This window comes from Lithobates pipiens, unplaced genomic scaffold (assembly GCF_037356315.1).
Source record: "Lithobates pipiens isolate NorthernLeopardFrog02 unplaced genomic scaffold, aLitPip1_a1.2 Scaffold_37, whole genome shotgun sequence".
Lineage (NCBI taxonomy): Eukaryota > Metazoa > Chordata > Amphibia > Anura > Ranidae > Lithobates > Lithobates pipiens.
Genome location: NW_027507825.1, coordinates 13531799 through 13552590, shown reverse-complemented (window position 1 = coordinate 13552590; position 20792 = coordinate 13531799). Strand labels below are relative to the sequence as shown.

The 20792-nt window shown below is 47.6% G+C and overlaps 2 protein-coding genes across 6 annotated transcripts in view; one reads left to right on the top strand and one right to left on the bottom strand.

Annotated features, from left to right (window-relative positions):
• CHGA (chromogranin A) overlaps positions 1-1093 on the top strand; it is a 57068-nt gene extending 55975 nt beyond the window's left edge. For all 3 annotated transcript variants that reach the window (XM_077466734.1, XM_077466735.1, XM_077466733.1), the window contains one exon: positions 281-1093. In XM_077466734.1, coding sequence (XP_077322860.1) covers positions 281-364 — 84 coding nt within the window. In that variant the 3' untranslated portion in view covers positions 365-1093. The remainder of the gene's footprint in view (positions 1-280) is intronic.
• Positions 1094-11756: 10663 nt separating this feature from the next.
• Positions 11757-20792, bottom strand: part of ITPK1 (inositol-tetrakisphosphate 1-kinase) — a 218963-nt gene continuing 209927 nt past the window's right edge. For all 3 annotated transcript variants that reach the window (XM_077466732.1, XM_077466731.1, XM_077466730.1), the window contains one exon: positions 11757-12960. In XM_077466732.1, the coding sequence (XP_077322858.1) occupies positions 12674-12960 (287 nt within the window). In that variant the 3' untranslated portion in view covers positions 11757-12673. The remainder of the gene's footprint in view (positions 12961-20792) is intronic.

Below are 20792 nucleotides of genomic sequence, written 5' to 3'. Positions count from 1 at the left end.
AAACAGTCATTTGAAAATATTTACGAATATTAACAATTTCTGAATATTAACAAATTTACTAATATTTCTGAATATTAATGAATTTCCAAATATTTTTGAATACTAACAAATTTGTCTAAATTAGTTAAACTAATTTGGGACGAAACAATTTGCACACGTCTAACATTCATCCAAGAAATACTGATGTAAAGATCTTAGCGGTCAATGTTGCTTTATTGAGTTTCTATTAAATTCTGATTAAAAGCGCCAAAAAAGATTACATTTGTTTTGTTTCCTGCAGGACCAAGAACTGGAGAGCCTGGCCGCCATCGAGGCTGAGCTGGAAAACGTCGCCCACAAACTGCATGATTTGAGGAGGGGATGAACTCCGACCCAACAATAAAAAATAAATAAATAATAAAAAAAAACATACACCATTGCACCTTTTTACATGCGTCTCCTACATTAACCCTACGACCGCCATCGGCAAAACGCATTGCGAACCCTTATGGCAGGATTGGGGTTAATGAGAACCTTTTCACAAAAGAGAGACTTAGAGGCCACAAATGCTAACCGCCTGGCTGTCATCCTGGTCCTCTAGCTTCAATCGGAGCCTAGAGTCTCAGAACAAGCATGCAGACCAGGATCTTCTCTCCGAATTTCCCTGACCTGCATGCTTGTGCCAAGTCTCCAAGCCAGGAGGTCGGTATAACAGCCATTTGTTCAGGGGGAGATGATCAATCAACCTGCACTTGTTTTATTTCATTGTCCTCACCAGTCCGTCATACAGGAGGGTCGTCACACATTTGTCTTTTTTCTGGGGGGGGGGGGGGGGATTAGCTCTTGGCACAGATTATTTTCCGATCCATTTTCAGGCGCGTCAGAGGCAATACGAAGGTGTCCGATGAAGAGGGATGAATCGGATGACATCTCAGTTTTTTTTCCTCTATGGCTTCAGTTTGGATGTTAAACGCTTTTTAGTACAATTGTCATTTTTATGTTAGATTGACATATTGCAATAACTTGTTACTTTTTGATTAAATCTGGAAGTGGAGGTTCTATTCTGTTGTAAAAATAAATTTACAGGGAAATAAAATGAGATTTTTTTCCTTTGCGTCTCGCGTTTCATTTGCTACATTGTTTTGTGCATCAAATTGACAAAGGCCAAGAATGTTCACCACCATCCGCGTGATGGCTCTTCCCAGTAAAGGGAAGGTGAATACTGCATCACACAAAGACATTTTAGACCAGGCATAACTAAATGGCGGACCGCAGTCCGGATCCCGGCCGCTGTTCCAGACCGAACCCATGGTAGCACCATTTAGGAGCCTTCCATTCCCCCACCGGCCGCCGCTGCTGTTATTCTCAAGGCAGTATGGAGAGCGGGAAGCAGGAAATAGCAATAATAGAGCAGGAGGCACAGCGGCACTGGATGGAGGGCGGAGGGGGGTGTTGTAAAGGGGAGCAGTGCTGTGTGTGGAGGGGGGGTGATGTAAAGGGGAGCAGTGCTGTGTGTGGAGGGGGGGTGATGTAAAGGGGAGCAGTGCTGTGTAGAGGGGGGGGTGATGTAAAGGTTAGCAGTGCTGTGTGTGGAGGGGGGGTGATGTAAAGGGGAGCAGCACTGTGTGTGGAGGGGGGGTGATGTAAAGGGGAGCAGCGCTGTGTGTGGAGGGGGGGGTGATGTAAAGGGGAGCAGCGCTGTGTGTGGAGGGGGGGTGATGTAAAGGGGAGCAGTGCTGTGTAGAGGGGGGGTGATGTAAAGGGGAGCAGTGCTGTGTAGAGGGGGGGTGATGTAAAGGGGAGCAGTGCTGTGTGTGTGGTGGGGGGGTGATGTAAAGGGGAGCAGAGGTGTGTATGGTTGGGGGGGTGATGTAAAGGGGAGCAGTGCTATGTGTGGGGGGGGGGTGATGTAAAGGGGAGCAGTGCTGTGTGTGTGGTGGGGGGGTGATGTAAAGGGGAGCAGAGGTGTGTATGGTTGGGGGGGTGATGTAAAGGGGAGCAGTGCTGTTGTGGGGATATGTAAAGGGAAGGGGCAAAGGGGGCAGTAATGTGGAGGGAGATCTGAAGAAGGGCAGTGCTGGGGAGCAATTGTAAAAAAAGGCCCGGGTGATAATGTAATTTAAAGGGGGCAGTGTTGCAGATGGAGATCTGAAGAAGGGCAGTGATGTCCGGGAGTGAAAGGGGGTCGATGCTGGGGGGCGATTGTAAAGAGAGGCAGTGCTTTGAGGGGGGGGGGGTCATGTTGCAAATGGAGATCTTTAGGGGGGCAGTGCTGTTGGGGGGGGGGGGGATTTGAAGCAGGCCAGTACTGTGGGAGGAGAGTTGTGATGTAAAGAGGGGCAAGTGCTGTGGTGGGTGATGTAAATGCTTGAATGAACGAATGAAATACTTATATAGCGCACAATGTGAACTGAATCGCCTCTAGGCGCTGTGGTGAGCTTTGATCATCTGCTAAAAGAGGAAGGTCTTGAGTTTTTTTCCTAAAAGCCAGTTGATTTTCTTCCAGGCGGATGTTGATTGGTAGAGCATTCCATAGCCGAGGCCCTTGGACAGCGAATCTCCGATCCCCCTTGGATTTATACCGGGCTTTGGGCACGAGGAGGAGGTTTTTGTTGGCTGATCGAAGACTGCGGTTTGGTGTGTAATGATTTATTTTCTCCATTAGGTATTGCGGAGCTTCTCTATGCACGCATTTGTGGGTGAGGCAAAGGGTCTTGAACGTGATCCGATTTTTCCTCAGTGAAGGAGAAATGGATTCCCAGGGTTTTTTTCCTGTTATCAGCCTTGCCGCCGTGTTTTGGATCAGTTGTAATCGCGCAAGTTGATATTGTGGTAATCCTATGTAAAGCGAGTTTGCGTAGTCCAGTCGTGAATTAATGATTGTTCCAACTACCACTGCTTTGTCATTCTTTGGGATAAAAGGGATGAGTCTGCGAAGCATGCACAGCAGATGGTGAGATCGACTGACTACAGATCCTATTTGCGCATCCATTGACATTTTTGCGTCTAAAATAACCCCGAGACTCTTCGCTTTGGTCTTTGGGGAGATGGTCTGCCCAAAGACGGTTGGTGGAGACCAGGAGGTTTTGGTTGCCGGCTTATGATTTTGGTGTAAGATAAGAAGCTCTGTCTTTGATTGGTTCAGCTGGAGGGAGTTGGTGGTCATCCAGTCCTCTATTGATTTGAGGCAGTTTTCAAGTTGTTGTTGGTGATCTTTTTTTCCATTGATCCGGAAATAAAGTTGCGTGTCGTCAGCGTAAGAGTGGAAGCAGAGATCTGAGCATCTGATGATTTGAAGGAGTGGGCGAATGTAAATGTTGAAGAGAACGGGTGACAACGGAGAGCCTTGAGGGACTCCGCAGGTGACTGCCCGAGTTTCGGAGAGGAATTTTCCTAGTTTCACTGTCTGTGACCGATTTCCTAGGAAGGACGCGAACCATTGGAGATCTATGTCTTGGACTCCGGCTACTTCTGTGAGGCGGACGAGTAGAGTATTGTGATCTACTGTATCAAACGCTGCACTTAGGTCTAGCAGTACGAGGAGACACGGCTCTCCGTCATCTGCTGCTTCGAGGGCGTCATCCCAAATCTTGAGGAGAGCCGTTTCTGTTCCATGACCCGGGCGGAAGCCTGATTGCAGCGGGTCCAGGAATTTGTGAGTATCCAGGTGAAGTTGTAGCTGATGTACTACAGCTTTCTCCATGATCTTAGAAATGGTGTTGAGGCTTGTAATCGGCCTACGGTTGTTTGGATCCTGAGGGTCCAGGTTTGGTTTCTTGAGTAGAGGTTTGACGATGCCTTGTTTGAGGATGCTGGGAACAATCCCTTCGTGGAATGATCGGTTTATGAGGTGGGTTATGGTTGGAGCCACGATGTCGGAGCATTCTTTCAGTAGTTTTGTGGGGATGATGTCAATAGGTGAGGTACTGTCACGCAGTTTATTAATGATGTTTTTGCGGTGTCTACGGTAATTGGGGATAGTGAAAATTTTGGCGGTTGCGGTATGCTGGTGCGGACATCCTCTTTATGTATTTGCTGGCTGAGGTTGGATGTTTTCTTCTGACAAATTGTTTCCCTGATGGTTTTGACTTCATCGATGAAAAAATCCGACAGTTTGTCACAGTAATCCTGGGATTCGCTTTCTGGGGGTTCTAGGCACACTGGATTCATTGATTGATTAACCAGTTTAAACAGTTCCCGTGGTTGGTTTGCGGCCGTTGAGATTGTATATGAGAAGTGGTCCTTTTTGGCTTTGAAGATTGCTTTCCGATAATTCTCTGTCAGACCTTTGTAGTTAAATAGGTTTTCCTCGGTGGGATTTCTTCTCCATGTTCTTTCCGCTCTTCTGCGTTCTTGCTTTAGTACGGAGAGGGAGCTATTAAACCATCCAGCATTTTTCTTCCTGATGAGAGCCCTGCGTTTTGGTGCTACCGAGTCTGCCGATTGCAGTAATGCCTTGTTCAGGGAGTTGAGTGTTTCCTCCGTAGAGTGGTTTAAGGTTATTGTAGATAATTTTTTTGGACAGAGTGGTTTTGAAGGCTTCGGAGTACAGTTTTTTATGCGATCTGGTCCAGTGCGTTGTTACAGGTTTCCGTTTTGCGTTGGTGATGTTGGTAGTGATTTTGAATTTGATGGCGTGGTGATCCGTCCATGGCAGAGTTATGTTGTCGAGTATGTTGACGTCGATGTTCTGTTTGAAAATGAGGTCCAGGGTGTGTCCTGACCCATGCGTGGGAGTCTTTATCAGTTGCTGTAGACCCAGTTCTTCTAGTTGATTGATGCAGGCAGTTGCGATGGGGTCTTTAGGCTCGTTTACCCAAAGGTTGAAATCTCCGAGTGCCAGGAAATTTTTGAATTTTAGGGTGTGCATTGCAAAGTATTCCGTGAGGGGTGAAAGAAGATTGGACTTTGGTCCCGGTGGTCTGTAGCACAGTAGAATATGAGTGGTGTCATGGGGTGTTGGTTGAAAATGTAGCGTCAGGGTTTCCATAAAAGACACTGGGTTCTGAGATGATGGTTTAGTGAGATCCAGGTGACCTTTAAAGATCACTGCTAGGCCTCCTCCTTTTTTCCCTATCCGGTGTTCGGTTAGGATCCTGTAGTTTTCCGGCACCAATTCGGTGAGGATGGTGTTGCAGTCAGAGGTTAACCAGCTTTCGGTGATGAAGAGGCAGTCTACATTGTTCTCGATGATGAAGTCGTGTACTTCCAGTCTATGTTTGACTGCAGACCTGGCGTTAATCAAGGCGCAATCTAATTGTAGTGGTCGAGTAGATGTCTTCCTGTGGTTGGGAGCTGGTTGTCGTCCGGTTTTTAATAGTTGTTCTCTTTGAAGTATTTTTTGTATGGAAGATGGCAATGTGGTGTTGATGTTCCTTAGTCTGTGCAGAACTTCAGCTGAGTATTTGAAGTAGCACATGGTTTGTGGATGCTGTTGATGGTACTATGGGCCTAAGATGATGATCCTGATCAGGGTATTGATCCTGAGGTGGGGCTAGGTATCAGACTTGCCGCCGTGCTTGAGGCTATTAGCGCGCAAGTTGATCAGGGGATGCCTATATGGATGCGGAAGGAGTTGTTGTATTCGGTTGCTGGCTGTTCCAGCTGCCTTTACTTAAGGTGGAGGTCTCCGCTTAGAAAAGAAGTCTGGCTGTGATCTGGAATAGTCGTCCTAGGATAGCGTAAAAAATGGAAAGGAGGCCGGAGGTAGGGGTATGCTAACCTATGGTTGTTCCAGAGGAAGGCGAAAAACCCCCTGACAGTAGCAGCCAAATGCACCAGTGGGGCAAAAATTCCTTCCTGACCCCCGTAGGCGGTCGGACGGAGCCCCTGGAACAATTACTGGGGGGGGGGGGGAGTGGAGGTGGGAGCTTACCTGGCTGCAGTTGTCCCCTTTAAACACTCTGGTTCCGGTGAATCTGGCTTGCTGTCAGCCTGACATTTCTGGAAAGCTGTCTGGTTGCCCCTTGCAGTGGGATCTTTAAATTGGAGGGGAGGATGGAGGTAGGATAGAGGTTAGAGACTCCTGTCTTAACTCCTGTTTTCAACTCCTGGTTATTAACTCTCCACTTTAGTTCAAAAAATCCACTTGTGTCCACAAAATCCACATGCAAGCCACAATCAGGGAGCAAGCTCAAGGGGGAGTTTGTATAACTACCTTTATACACCTGTGAACAATTAACCCCTCCCCTAATTTGGCAGGAAGAAAGAGGGGAAAAAAAAAATGCTATTTAAAAAGTGTCAGAAAAAAGGTCTTTTAAAAACTGCTAGCAAATGTATCAAATAAAGGAGGGGAGAAAATAAAACACCCCCAAAAACAACACTTGCAAGCAGAAGCAGTCAAGCAGAAGCAGTCAAAGCACAACTCCTGGTTATTAACTCTCCACTTTAGTTCAAAAAATCCACTTGTGTTCAGAAAATCCACATGCAAGCCACAATCAGGGAGCAAGCTGTGGGGAGGGGCAAGTGCTGTGGGGAGGGGATGTGAAAAAGGGGCAATCTTTATTTGGGAGGGGGGGGGGGTGTTAATGCAAAGTGGACCTTAATGTGAAGGGCAAACGGAAGTGAAGTGGGCGACTGATGTGCGGGGGACTGAGGACGCCGATATGAGAATGGGGATTGTGATATAAAATGAGGGGGGCTGTGATGAGAAGGATCTGAGACATTGCAACAATATGCGATTCAGACTTCGGCTGAAAGAACATTTTACTGATCGGACCTCAGTGAATTTTAATTCAATACCCCCGTTTTAGACAATTGTGGTCTTCACACCTCTTGATAACAGTTTGGGGAAGACCCTTTTGGTTTCGCCTTGACTGTGCCCTGTGTATGAAGCCAGCTCCATAAAGACATGGATGACCAGTTTGGTGTGAAGGAACACGAGTGTCCTACACCGAACCTGGACCTCTACCCTACTGAATACCTTTGGGATAGATTGGAACAGTTAGTGAGCCAGGTTTTCTCAACCAACACCAGTACCTGACCTAAAAAATGGGGAGGCAAATTCCCACAGCCACAATCAAAAAAAATCTTGAAGAAAGCCTTCACAAAGGAGTGGAGGAGATTATTAGCTTCAAAAGGGGGAGCAACTCCTTATTAAATGGCCATGTGGGGAGGGGAGCTTCCCAGAAAAGCGGAGGATGTCAAAGCCACAAAGAGGGACCAAACGCCATACAATTGGCCATGGGGGATAGAGGACAAATCCATATTAATAGCCATGAATTTGAAATGGGTTATCCAACAGGCTCATACCGGTGTGATGGTCAGGGGTCTCCAAAGAAGGGTTCTGGTAATACTACATCATACAAAGACATTGTAGAGAATTGTGGTCTTCCAGCCTTGCGGTAATAGCTTGGGGAAGGCCCTTTTATGCTCCAGCATGACTGTTCCTCTGTGTACAAAGCCAGGTCCATAAAGACACGGTTTTCCCAGTCTAGTGTGGCGGTGTCCTGATCTCAACCATACTGATCACCTCTGGGATGAGCCAGGCCTTCTCAATCACCATCAGCACCTCTCACCCATCATATCGGCACACATTCCCACGGACACCCTCCATAATCTTGTGGCAAGTCCCAGAAGAGTGGAGGCTGTTCCAGCTGGGGGACCAACGTCATATTAATGACCATAGGGGGGCAGCTCCATATTAATGGCCATGATTTTGGATTAGGATGTCCAACAAGCTCACATGGGTGTGATGGTCAATGTTCAAAGACTTTTGGCCACATGGTGCAATTCTCTTTTGTAGACCTCAGTTTGTGTACAGGGACGTTGTTTCTTTGTTTGCATTTGACCTCAAACTCGAGTCATCAGATTCCTATTATTCTGAACAAGTGTCAAAATTCTTATTATTTCTCTATAATCTATTTCAGGTTAGAGACACAAAAAAGCAGAATGTCAGCAAGGGAAGGAGGAAGGGACAGGGAAATGGAAGGAGGAAGGAGACATGGAATGGGGAAGGGTAAGGGATAGGGGAAGGGACTATAGAAGGGAAGAAGGGATAAAGAAAGGGGGGGGGCAGGGGAAGGGATAAAGAAAGGGGGGGAGGGGAAGGGATAAAGAAATGGGGGGAGGGGAAGGGATAAAGAAAGGGGGGGGAAAGGGATAAAGAAAGGGGGGGAAGGGACAGGGGGGAGGGGGAGGAAAAGGGACAGAGGGGGGAGGAAAAGGGACAGATAGAGGGGAGGAAAAGGGACAGAGAGGGGGGAGGAAAAGGGACAGAGAGGGGGGAGGAAAAGGGACAGAGAGGGGGGAGGAAAAGGGACAGAGAGGGGGGAGGAAAAGGGACAGAGAGGGGGGAGGAAAAGGGACAGAGAGGGGGGAGGAAAAGGGACAGAGAGGGGGGAGGAAAAGGGACAGAGAGGGGGGAGGAAAAGGGACAGAGAGGGGGGAGGAAAAGGGACAGAGAGGGGGGAGGAAAAGGGACAGGGGGGGGGGGAGAGGAGGAAAAGGGACGGGGGGGAGAGGAGGAAAAGGGACGGGGGGGGAGAAAAATGGACAGGGGGGGGGGGGGGGGGGAGGAAAAAGGGACAGGGGAGGAGAAAAAGGGACAGGGAGGGGGGGGGAGGAGGAAAAGGGACAGGGAGGGGGGAGGAGGAAAAGGGACAGGGAGGAGGAGGAAAAGGGACAGGGAGGAGGAGGAAAAGGGACAGGGGGGGGGGGAATGAGGAAGAGGGACAGGGAGGGGGGATGAGGAAAAGGGACGGGGGGGGGAAGAAAAAGGGACAGGACGGGGGGGAGGGGGAGGAAAGGGACAGGGCAGGGGGAGGAAAGGGACAGGACGGGGGGGTGGGGGAGGAAAGGGACAGGACGGGGGGGTGGGGGAGGAAAGGGACAGGACGGGGGGAGGGGGAGGAAAGGGACAGGGGGGAGGGGAAGGAAAGGGACGGGGGGAGGGGAAGGAAAGGGACAGGGGGGAGGGGAAGGAAAGGGACAGGGGGGAGGGGAAGGAAAGGGACAGGGGGGAGGGGAAGGAAAGGGACAGGGGGGAGGGGAAGGAAAGGGGGGAAATAAGCTGGGGGAAGAGCAAGGGAAGGGGGAAGGGAAGTGGCAGGAGAATGAAGGGAAAAGGGAAAGGGGGGTGGAATAGGGGAAGGGACAGAAGACGGGGAACGGGAAGGGAAGGGGAAAGCGAAGGCAAAGGAAATTGAAGGGGCAAGAGAATGAGAAGGGAAGGTGGAAAGCAGGGGAAGAGAGAAGGAAAGGGGAAGGAAAGAGCAAGGGGAAAGGGCAAGGGAAGTAACATGGGAAGGAGGAAGGGACAGGGAAGGGGCAGGGGAAGGAGGAAAGGGGCAGGGGAAGGAGGAAAGGGGCAAGGGGCAGAAGGGAAGGGGCAATGGGTAGGGGAAGGAGGAGGGGAAATGGAAGGGGCAAGAAAACAAAAAGGAACAGGGGAAGGGGGGTAGGAAAGGGTCAGGGGAAGGAAAGGGACAGGCCGGGGGGAGGAAAAGCACGGGAACATCAGCATTCTAAGCAATGGAAGCCTGCATGATTCTATTGTGACAGGTGCACTTTAAGACCCCTTTCACACCACACCGCCCATAGCGTGGGTGGTAAAACGCCGCTATTTTTAGCAGCGTTTTACCGCCGGATTTGTGGCGCATTTCCCGAGAAAGGGTTAAAACCGCCGTCAATACGTCGCAATAGCGGCGTTTTGCCGGCGGTATTACAGCGTCGCCCCATTGATTTCAATGGGGAGCAGCGGTGGAGGAGCGGTAAACACACCGCTCCTTCACCGTTTCAAAGAAGCTGCTGGCAGGACTTTCCCCTGACGTCCTGCCAGTGCACCGCTGTAGTGTGATAGCCCTCGGGGCTTTCACACTACAGACAATGGTGCAGCTTTTTTAGGGCGGATTTCTAACGCTATAGCGCCTGCAAAACTCCCTGGTGTGAAAGGGGTCTAAGCTGTGAAAGGTCCTAGAGGTCCCAGAACCTGTTAGAACAGTTACTCTCAGAGAAGCCTGCATGCCACAATATAACCACAACTTGAAAAATAACATATAAAGTCACAGCCTGGATCATTTTCCAAGACATTACAATTACCAGTGTTCACCTTCTGCTATGGAACTACAGTGCCTTGCGAAAGTATTCGGCCCCCTTGAACTTTTCAACCTTTTGCCACATTTCAGACTTCAAACATAAAGATATAAAATTTTTATTTTTTGTGAAGAATCACCAACAAGTGGGACACAATTGTGAAGTGGAACGAAATCTATTGGATTTTTTAAACTTTTTTAACTAATAAATAAATGAAAAGTGGGGCGTGCAAAATTATTCGGCCCCCTTGCGTTAATACTTTGTAGAGCCACCCTTTGCTGCGATTACAGCTGCAAGTCGCTTGGGGTATGTCTCTATCAGTTTTGCACATCGAGAGACTGAAATTCTTGCCCATTCTTCCTTGCAAAACAGCTGGAGCTCAGTGAGGTTGGATGGAGAGCGTTTGTGAACAGCAGTTTTCAGCTCTTTCCACAGATTCTCGATTGGATTCAGGTCTGGACTTTGACTTGGCCATTCTAACACCTGGATATGTTTATTTGTGAACCATTCCTTTGTAGATTTTGCTGTATGTTTGGGATCATTGTCTTGTTGGAAGATAAATCTCTGTTCCAGTTTCAGGTCTTTTGCAGACTCCAACAGGTTTTCATCCAGAATGGTCCTGTATTTGGCTGCATCCATCTTCCCCTCAATTTTAACCATCTTCCCTGTCCCTGCTGAAGAAAAGCAGGCCCAAACCATGATGCTGCCACCACCATGTTTGACAGTGGGGATGGTGTGTTGAGGGTGATGAGCTGTGTTGCTTTTACGCCAAACATATCGTTTTGCATTGTGGGCAAAAAGTTTGATTTTGGTTTCATCTGACCAGAGCACCTTCTTCCACATGTTTGGTGTGTCTCCCAGGTGGCTTGTGGCAAACTTTAGACGAGACTTTTTATGGATATCTTTGAGAAATGGCTTTCTTCTTGCCACTCTTCCATAAAGGCCAGATTGGTGCAGTGTACGACTGATTGTTGTCCTATGGACAGACTCTCCCACCTCAGCTATAGTTCTCTGCAGTTCATCCAGAGTGATCATGGGCCTCTTTGGCTGCATCTCTGATCAGTCTTCTCCTTGTCTGAGCTGAAAGTTTAGAGGGACGGCCAGGTCTTGGTAGATTTGCAGTGGTCTGATACTCCTTCCATTTCAAAATGATCGCTTGCACAGTGCTCCTTGGGATGTTTAAAGCTTGGGAAATCTTTTTGTATCCAAATCCGGCTTTAAACTTCTCCACAACAGTATTATGGACCTGCCTGGTGTGTTCCTTGGTCTTCATGATGCTCTCTGCGCTTTCAACAGAACCCTGAGACTATCACAGGGCAGGTGCATTTATACAGAGACTTGATTACACACAGGTGGATTCTATTTATCACCATCAGTCATTTAGGACAACATTGGATCATTCAGAGATCCTCACTGAACTTCTGGAGTGAGTTTGCTGCACTAAAAGTAAAGGGACCGAATAATTTTGCACGCCCCACTTTTCAGTTTTTTATTTGCTAAAAAAGTTTAAAATATCCAATAGATTTCATTCCACTTCACAATTGTGTCCCACTTGTTGGTGATTCTTCACAAAAAATAAAAATTTTATATCTTTATGTTTGAAGCCTGAAATGTGGCAAAAGGTTGAAAAGTTCAAGAGGGCCGAATACTTTCGCAAGGCACTGTAAAATATGATTGGCTATCCGGGGTCGGCACACTGTTTTTACAAATTCTGCAATAAATTCTTGACGCAGTGCTACAAGTCATAGAGTACATCCGTTTTAATCAGCAGGACAATTGCAACAGTATATACATTTTTATATATATATAAAAAAAAAAAAAAAAAGTCAAATTTTTCACTTGCACTAAAAACAATAGTAGAAGGCCCATCCGTACGACGCGGTGAAATGACATGGAAGTGCTTGCATAATTCAAGGCGTGGTGCATTTCATGTGGCGCCAGCCTCTCTCTCTCTCTGTGGCAGTCTCATTTACCCGCGGCAGGAAGGATTAGTGATCAGATGTTTCGGTTAAGTTACCACTGAACTATTAGAACAGAGCAAGGTGTTGAGTACTAAAAAGAGCATTAAAACAAATAATCCAAAAAAAAAAAAAAAAAAATATTAGAAAGTCTACTAATTACATCACCAGCGGCCGACTCTGACTGGATAATATTTACTATCTGCATTTACAGAATAAAATTTCATTCTTTAAAAATAATTCCATTTTTTTTTCCTAAATCATTTTGAAAAGTCCGGACTCTGGGTCTCCCTGGCATTTTTTATTTATTGAATTTTTTTTTTTTTTTTTTTTAACTCTGACAGCGGTACCTTTGTCGTCTTTTTTTTTATTTTTTATTAGTGCACTTTTTTCTTCAGCAGATTTTGGATAGTCTCGTCGGGAGAGTCGAGGGGTTATCTGTGCAATGGTCCCCTGATGAAGCGATTTGTTTTTTTTTTTTCTTTTTTACCCAACAAGTGCAAAAAAAGCTGCATTCTGTTCACCGGCTGTGGCGCGGCTAAATGCCCGGACTCGTCAGGACTGATTTATAAGTGCTCAGATGTTGTTGCCCCCCCCCCCCCCCCAAAATAAAATAAAAATAAAAAATAAAAAAAAAGACTGCTGTCCCTGAAAACGCCCAGCTTCTCCTCTCTCTGTGTCCATTGTCCGTCAAATTTGCGGTGTTATTGAGACGACGCCTTGGTCGCCAAAGAGGCCACGCAGTGCTGCTGGAAGCTGGTGGATACGGCAGAATTACACGCTAGTCTCTGGCTTTGCAGCTTGACGGCTCCGCTTGCGTCGTTCTCCACCCCCCAGGGCTCTAGTCTAGCGGGGGCACAGCACAGACGATCTCCCAGGATGCCGCTGGTCTGCTCCAGCTGAGGTTTACTGGCATTCGGTTCCGGACGCTGAAGGAGGGTGGCGATATGGTTCAAAAGGTCCCCAAAAAACTCCGGAACACCTTCGTATCCTGAAACACAGAGGACACCATGAGGCATTGTGCGACAATACACTTCACTTTATTTAGGGCTAAAATGAACCTGTTGGGGACATACACTATATTACCAAAAGTATTGGGACGCCTGCCTTTTTATATATATATATATATATATATATATACACACATATACATATATACATACATATACACATACACAAACTTTAATGGCAGTCCCAATAATTTTGACATAAATTAACTTTTTTTTTTTTTTTTTTTTTAGAACTTATTCTAAATTTTTGAGATGCACCTGTATTTGGCCTCTTTCACGGGGGTGGTAAAAAATCAGGTTCTTAAGCAACAATTTTATTGACCCCCATGGCAAACTACCCTCCTAAAAGCAACCATACTAGTGTTGGGGGTTGTACGCATGACACGGCTGCAATGCTTTGCATCGCAACAAATTTACTGCGGCTTGTTGAGTTGAGCGCTCGCCCATCAATGGGATTGTGCCACAACCCCCGGGACTCTGTGCAGGCCATTCAAGTTCCTCCACCCCAAACTGACTCAGCCATGTCTTTATAGACCTTGCTTTGTGCACTGGTCCAAATCATTTGGTGGAGGGGAGAGTATGGTGTTTTTTTTTTTTTTTCAGGGGTTGGGATTAGCCCCTTAGTTCCAGTGAAGGGGAACTCCTAAGGCGTCAGCATACCAAGACATTTTGGACAATTTCATGCTCCCAACTTTGTGAGAACAGTTTGGGGACGGCCCCTTCCTGTTCCAACATGACTACCCACCAGTGCACAAAGCAAGGTCCATAGAGACCAGGATTAGCGAGTTTTGGGTGGAGGAACTTGACTGACCTGCACAGAGTCCTAACCTCAACCCGATAGAACAGGGATATGTAATTAGCGGACCTCCAGCTGTTGCAAAACTACAAGTCCCTTCATGCCTCTGCCTCTGGGTGTCATGCTTGTGGCTGTCGGAGTCTTGCTATGCCTCATGGGACTTGTAGTTCTGCAGCAGCTGGAGGTCCACTAATTGCATATCCCTGTGATAGAACACCTTTGGGATGAATTAGAGCGGAGATTGCGAGACAGCCCTTCTCATCCACATCAATGCCTGACACAATGCACTTCTGGAAGAATAGTCAAAAAATCCCATAGACACACTCCTAAACCTTGTGGACGGCTTTCCCAGAGGAGTTGAAGCTGTTATAGCTGCAAAGGGTTGGGCCAACCCAATATTGAACCCTACAGACTAAGACTGGGAAGCCATTAAACTTCATGTGTGTGTAAAGGCAGGTGTCCCAATACTTTTGGTAATATAGTGTAAGTGCTGGAGCTGCCATTGTTGGCTCTCTGGAGATTGTCATACTTGCCTCGCTATTGCTGTAAAAAGCACACGCGCCTAGTGCATTACTGTAACCTTTATTGACCAAAAGAACGCACAAAAACATTCTCACAACTGTTGTTAAATGATGAACGTCAAATCACAGTAAATCCACTCCAGCGCTGGATCGTCCTCATATAGCTCAAATGTTCCCTTGATATACCAGGTTTACACATTTTGGAGGGACGCGTCCCTTTTCTCAGTTGTTTTTGGTTCTGAGGAAGGGGGCGCATCCCCCGAAACACGCAAGCCTGTTATATCAAGGGACCCTATCAGCTATATGATGCGATTCCAGTGCTGGAGTGGACTTATTGTGATTTGACACTCATTATTCAGCAACGTTTGTGAGTGTGTTTTTGTGTGTTATTTTGGTCAATAAAGGTTACGGTAATGCCCTCCTGTGTGTGCTTTTTACAGTGATCTGTTGAGATTCTCCTATCTGAGGAGGGCTGAACCTTTGTATGCCTTTAACAGCTGGAAGTCTTCACTTCTGTAGCGTTGGAGGGCGTATGATGCAGTGTTGCTTCTCTATTGGCCTGACCCAGAACATGGATGGACGCAGAATCTATGACTTCATTGGCTACCTGTTTGCTACAGGTCAGTGATTAACCTCCACCTTTCAACCTTATCTACTGAATTCTCACATTGTTTTCCTGAATAAAGGGGAGGCTTTACTGAGCAATAAGAAACCTCAGGAGGCAGGAAGAGGCGGGTTCAAACATGACTTACAGTAAGGGTCAAGATTTGCATATACCTTCAGCTCAGTGGCAGCTGGTGATCTATTTTTAGGGGGGGGGAGCAAACAAAACCCCAACCAACCCCATACCCCCCGCTGTCGCTCGCCCGTATTAGGGCCTACAGATAGACAGACAGATAGATAGATATTGGTTGGGACAGACAGACAGATATTGGGTGGGAGAGATAGATATAGATAGATGGATGGATGGATGGTGGGACAGACAGACAGTGGGATAGATGGATGGATGGATGGATGGATGGTGGGATAGACAGACCGACAGAGGGATGGATGGATGGATGGATGGATGGATGGATGGTGGGACAGACAGAGGGATAGATGGATGGAGGGATAGACAGACAGAGGGATAGATGGATGGATGGATGGATGGATGGATGGATGGATGGATGATGGGATAAACAGACAGTGGCATAGATGGATGGATGGATGGATGGATGGATGGATGGATGGTGGGATAGACAGACAGAGTGGGATAGATGGATGGATGGTGGGATAGATGGATGGATGGTGGGATAGATGGATGGATGGATGGATGGTGGGATATACAGACAGACAGAGGGATAGATAGGTGGATGGATGGTGGGACAGACAGACAGAGGGATAGATAGATGGATGGATGGTGGGATAGACAGACAGACAGAGGGATAGATGGATGGATGGATGGATGGATGGATGGATGGATGATGGGATAAACAGACAGTGGCATAGATGGATGGATGGATGGATGGATGGATGGATGGATGGTGGGATAGACAGACAGAGTGGGATAGATGGATGGATGGTGGGATAGATGGATGGATGGTGGGATAGATGGATGGATGGATGGATGGTGGGATATACAGACAGACAGAGGGATAGATAGGTGGATGGATGGTGGGACAGACAGACAGAGGGATAGATAGATGGATGGATGGTGGGATAGACAGACAGACAGAGGGATAGATGGATGGATGGTGGGATAGACAGAGGGATAGATGGATGGATGTTGGGATAGACAGACAGACAGACAGAGTGATAGATGGATGTATGGATGGATGGTGGGATAAACAGACAGTGGCATAGATAGATGGATGGATGGATAGATGGATAGATGGATGGATGGTGGGATAGACAGACAGACAGTGGGATAGATAGATGGATGGATGGATGGATGGTGGGATAGACAGACAGTGGAATAAATAGATGGATGGATGGATGGATGGATGGTGGGATAGACAGACAGACAGTGGAATAAATAGATGGATGGATGGTGGGATAGACAGACAGACAGTGGCATAGATATATGGATGGATGGATGGTGGGATAGACAGACAGACAGTGGCATAGATATATGGATGGATGGATGGTGGGATAGACAGACAGTGGGATGGATGGATGGATGGTGGGATAGACAGACAGAGGGATAGATAGATGGATGGTTGGATAGACAGACATACAGTGGGGTAGATAGATGGATGGATGGATGGATGGATGGTGGGATAGACAGACAGAGGGATAGATAGATGGATGGATGGTGGGATAGACAGAGGGATGGATAGATGGATGGTCGGATAGACAGACATACAGTGGGATAGATAGATGGATGGATGGATGGTGGGATAGACAGAGGGATAGATAGATAGATAGATAGATAGATAGATAGATAGATAGATAGATGGGTGGATGGTGGGATAGACAGACAGACAGAGGGATAGATAGATGGATGAATAGTGGGATAGACAGACAGTAGGATGGATGGATGGTGGGATAGACAGACAGATGATAGGACAGGACAGATGAGAGAGGGATTTAGTGGTGAACAGGAAAAGCATTGCTCTGATCAGCACTCAGCAGTCCCCCATCCCCCTCTCCTCTCCTGCCAGACACATGTCTCCCTCTGTGAAGCAGGACACCCTTTCATTACATTTTTTCAGTGCTGATGAGATCGTAGCTGTTATCTGATAAAAATGTAACAACTATTATTGGCTCTGCTCAGTAAAGCCTATGCACTCCACTTTGTCAGAAGATAGGAATAATCTTACCAATGCAGCGGTGGCCAGTCCATTACTTCCTTGTTTTCATGTGCTAATTGGAGAGGGGAGGGGCCTTCCCTCTCCATTGAACACACCAGGATTAGTTCTCACGGCGGCCATGTTTTTGTAGCCCGCCAGAAGTAACTTTGTTCTCACACAGAGAACAAAGCACTCGGCCGGGCGGATGCTTTGTGGCGCGATCATTTGCGCCACAAAGCATCTCCAAACCCCGCCAATGAAGCGCCACATCTGCAATCTCGTGATTGCATTGACATGGCACTTTCCATAGTGCATTGTGTCCGGTGTCCGGACACAGTGCACTTAGTTAAAGGACATTTCTTTTTTCTTAGTATTTTCTTAAAGGGGTCATTTAAAAAAAAATATATATATATATTTTAATTTTTTTTTATAATTTTTTTTTCTGACTACAGCAAGATCTCCATCCAAATCACTTTTGTATTCTTTCTAAACTCGAAATAGAAATGGCTGATAACACAATCTCCCTGTAAAGACAAGAAGGATAATCGCTGACCTCCTAAACCCGACACCAAGAATACTTTGTTGCCATTTCATGTCCTACTTTAAGATCTCCTGCTTCTTTATACACTTCTAGTGAGAGAGAGAAGATGTGGAGGAGAAGGAAGGAAGAGAGAGAAATGGAAGGAAGTAGAGAGATTAAAAGAAGGAGAGATTGAGAGATACTTTCTCTGGTCTCTTTCTCTCTCTCTCCCCCCCTTCCTCTCACCCCGAGCCTCTCCCCTTCCTCTCGTCCCGAGCCTCGAGCCTCTCCCCTTCCTCTCGTCCCGAGCCTCGAGCCTCTCCCCTTCCTCTCGTCCCGAGCCTCTCCCCTTCCTCTCGTCCCGAGCCTCTCCCCTTCCTCTCGTCCCGAGCCTCGAGCCTCTCCCCTTCCTCTCGTCCCGAGCCTCGAGCCTCTCCCCTTCCTCTCGTCCCGAGCCTCGAGCCTCTCCCCTTCCTCTCGTCCCGAGCCTCGAGCCTCTCCCCTTCCTCTCGTCCCGAGCCTCGAGCCTCTCCCCTTCCTCTCGTCCCGAGCCTCGAGCCTCTCCCCTTCCTCTCGTCCCGAGCCTCGAGCCTCTCCCCTTCCTCTCGTCCCGAGCCTCTCCTCCCGAGCCTCTCCCCTTCCTCTCCTCCCGAGCCTCTCCCCTTCCTCTCCTCCCGAGCCTCTCCCCTTCCTCTCCTCCCGAGCCTCTCCCCTTCCTCTCCTCCCGAGCCTCTCCCCTTCCTCTCCTCCCGAGCCTCTCCCCTTCCTCTCCTCCCGAGCCTCTCCCCTTCCTCTCCTCCCGAGCCTCTCCCCTTCCTCTCCTCCCGAGCCTCTCCCCTTCCTCTCTTTCCGAGCCTCTCCCCTTCCTCTCCTCCCGAGCCTCTCCCCTTCCTCTCCTCCCGAGCCCCTCTCCCCTTCCTCTCTTTCCGAGCCTCTCTCCTTCCTCTCCTCCCGAGCCTCTCCCCTTCCTCTCCTCCCGAGCCTCTCCCCTTCCTCTCCTCCCGAGCCTCTCCCCTTCCTCTCCTCCCGAGCCTCTCCCCTTCCTCTCCTCCCGAGCCCCTCTCCTTCCTCTCTTTCCGAGCCTCTCTCCTTCCTCTCCTCCCGAGCCTCTCTCCTTCCTCTCATCTCAGAAGGGGTGGGAGGGGAAGGAGCAGATCAGCTCAGCTCTTTCCTCCCCCATCAGTGTAAGGGAGGATGGAGGGGAAACTGTCAGTGCAGGCTCTGGGCTGTACAAGAGACGCTGTCAGTTCAGAGTCCTGCTGAGGAGGCACTGATAGGTGGCACTTATAGGCGGCACTGATGAGCACTGATAGGCAGCACTGATAATTAATTCCCCTTATCAGTGTAAATAATGTACTGACAGTTTTGCCGGTTAACGGATCTCCTTTCTTCCCACCGTCATAGCTTCAGAAAAAAGGACTACCAATAAAAGGCAAGTGTTTACATGTGATCAGCTGATCACATGGTAAAGGGCTGCTGTGATTGGCCCATTACTGTGATCGGCTAGATGTGGCGCCTCAGTGGGCAAATGGGAGGCAGGGTTCTGAGAGGATGTCCATGGACGCCCTTCCCAGAACTGGAAGCCCAGGGCTTGGATTTGGGGGGGGGGGGGGTGCTCAGGGGGCACTTCATGCTTTTTTGCACCGGGGTCTTGAAGATTCTAATTGTGTCTCTGAGACCAATTCTTTCTCCCCCCCCCCCCCCCCTCCATTCCAGTCCATAACAACTAAATAACTTTAGCAATGTTAAAATGTATATCTGGTCTTGCCAAGAAAGCTTACATGAATTTGAGAGAGAGAAAAATCTAAATATAATGTAAAGAAAGAAAAATGTGTATGCGCCTTTCTGTTCATGTCTTCAACGACCAGAAACCTGCAATGTTCTAAAGAATCAGTATTTAGTTTGTGAAGCCGAGAGCGTTGATCATTTTGTATTTCATCGGCCTGTCATATAACTGCTCTTGCCCTTTTAATTAGCCCCTCCATGGATAATGCACCTTCTCATCCTGATGCTAGGTGGACCAAGCATACATGATGTATTCATCTCTGACCTCGGCTAGGACTTTAATCTGTAAAACCGATAATGAGAACGGATCGAGTTTGCTGCATATTTATGCATGGAGAGAGAACAGTTCATTGTTATGCAGTTTCACTGCACTATGGAAGGGAAGAAGCAGAGATCTCTTCATATTAATACCGGGATGTCATTAACATGGATGCAGGTGCTGGAACATTCTGTAACTTCATTGTACTTGCCTGCACTGTGTCCTGGAGATCAGATAACATGTACAGGAGTGGAAAAGGTCGCAGTGAGCAACCCATATGAAAAGTGCTATAGGAGGTTCATATTATATTGTATGATTTGCATCCTACAAGAAGTGAATTGACACTTTTGTAACACAAGGGCTACATTAAAAAAAATTGAAATAAATAAAAAAAATGCAGAACAATGCTGCTTCTGCTGCACTGAAATCTCAAGCAGGGTTGTCAACCCCGCCCAGTTCTCCTCTGCTGGACCACAGAACACACCCTGCTTTGAGGTTGATTTGTATATTCCCTGATGAAGCCATAAGGCGAAACATGTTGGGATATCATACGAATATCTAATCTTTGTTCAACTGGAACCCCTCTTGCATGACCACCATAATGGAGATGTTCAACAAAACTCAACGAATTGTTATGTTTGGTTTTTAACAGCTTCCCGACCGCCTCATGCAGATATATTGTATACTGTAGAAGGGCATGTATAGGCAGATTATAGTACCTGTACGTTGGCACATTAAGAGGCGACTTGCGGTTGCCAGGAGCTCCGTGAGCTTGATTGCGGGTCCCGTGGACACCATGTCCGCGGGGATACCTGTGATCGTCTCACGGCGAGGAAGAACGGGCAGATGCTAATGTAAAAAAGCATCTCCCCATTCTGCCTAATTACACTGATCACTGCTCCCTGTAATAGGGAGCAGTGATCAGTGTCGTGTCACACATAGCCCCTCCTCCCCACAGAATCACTCCCTAGGACACACAGCTAGTGGTTAACCCCTTCACTGCCAGTCACACTTACACAGTAATCAATGTATTTTTAATTGCACTGATAGCTGTATAAATGTGAGTGGTCCCAAAAATCACGCCAAAATTGTCCGTGTCTGCTATAATGTCGCAGTCACGATAAAGATCGCTAATCGCTGCCATTACTAGTAAAGAAAAAA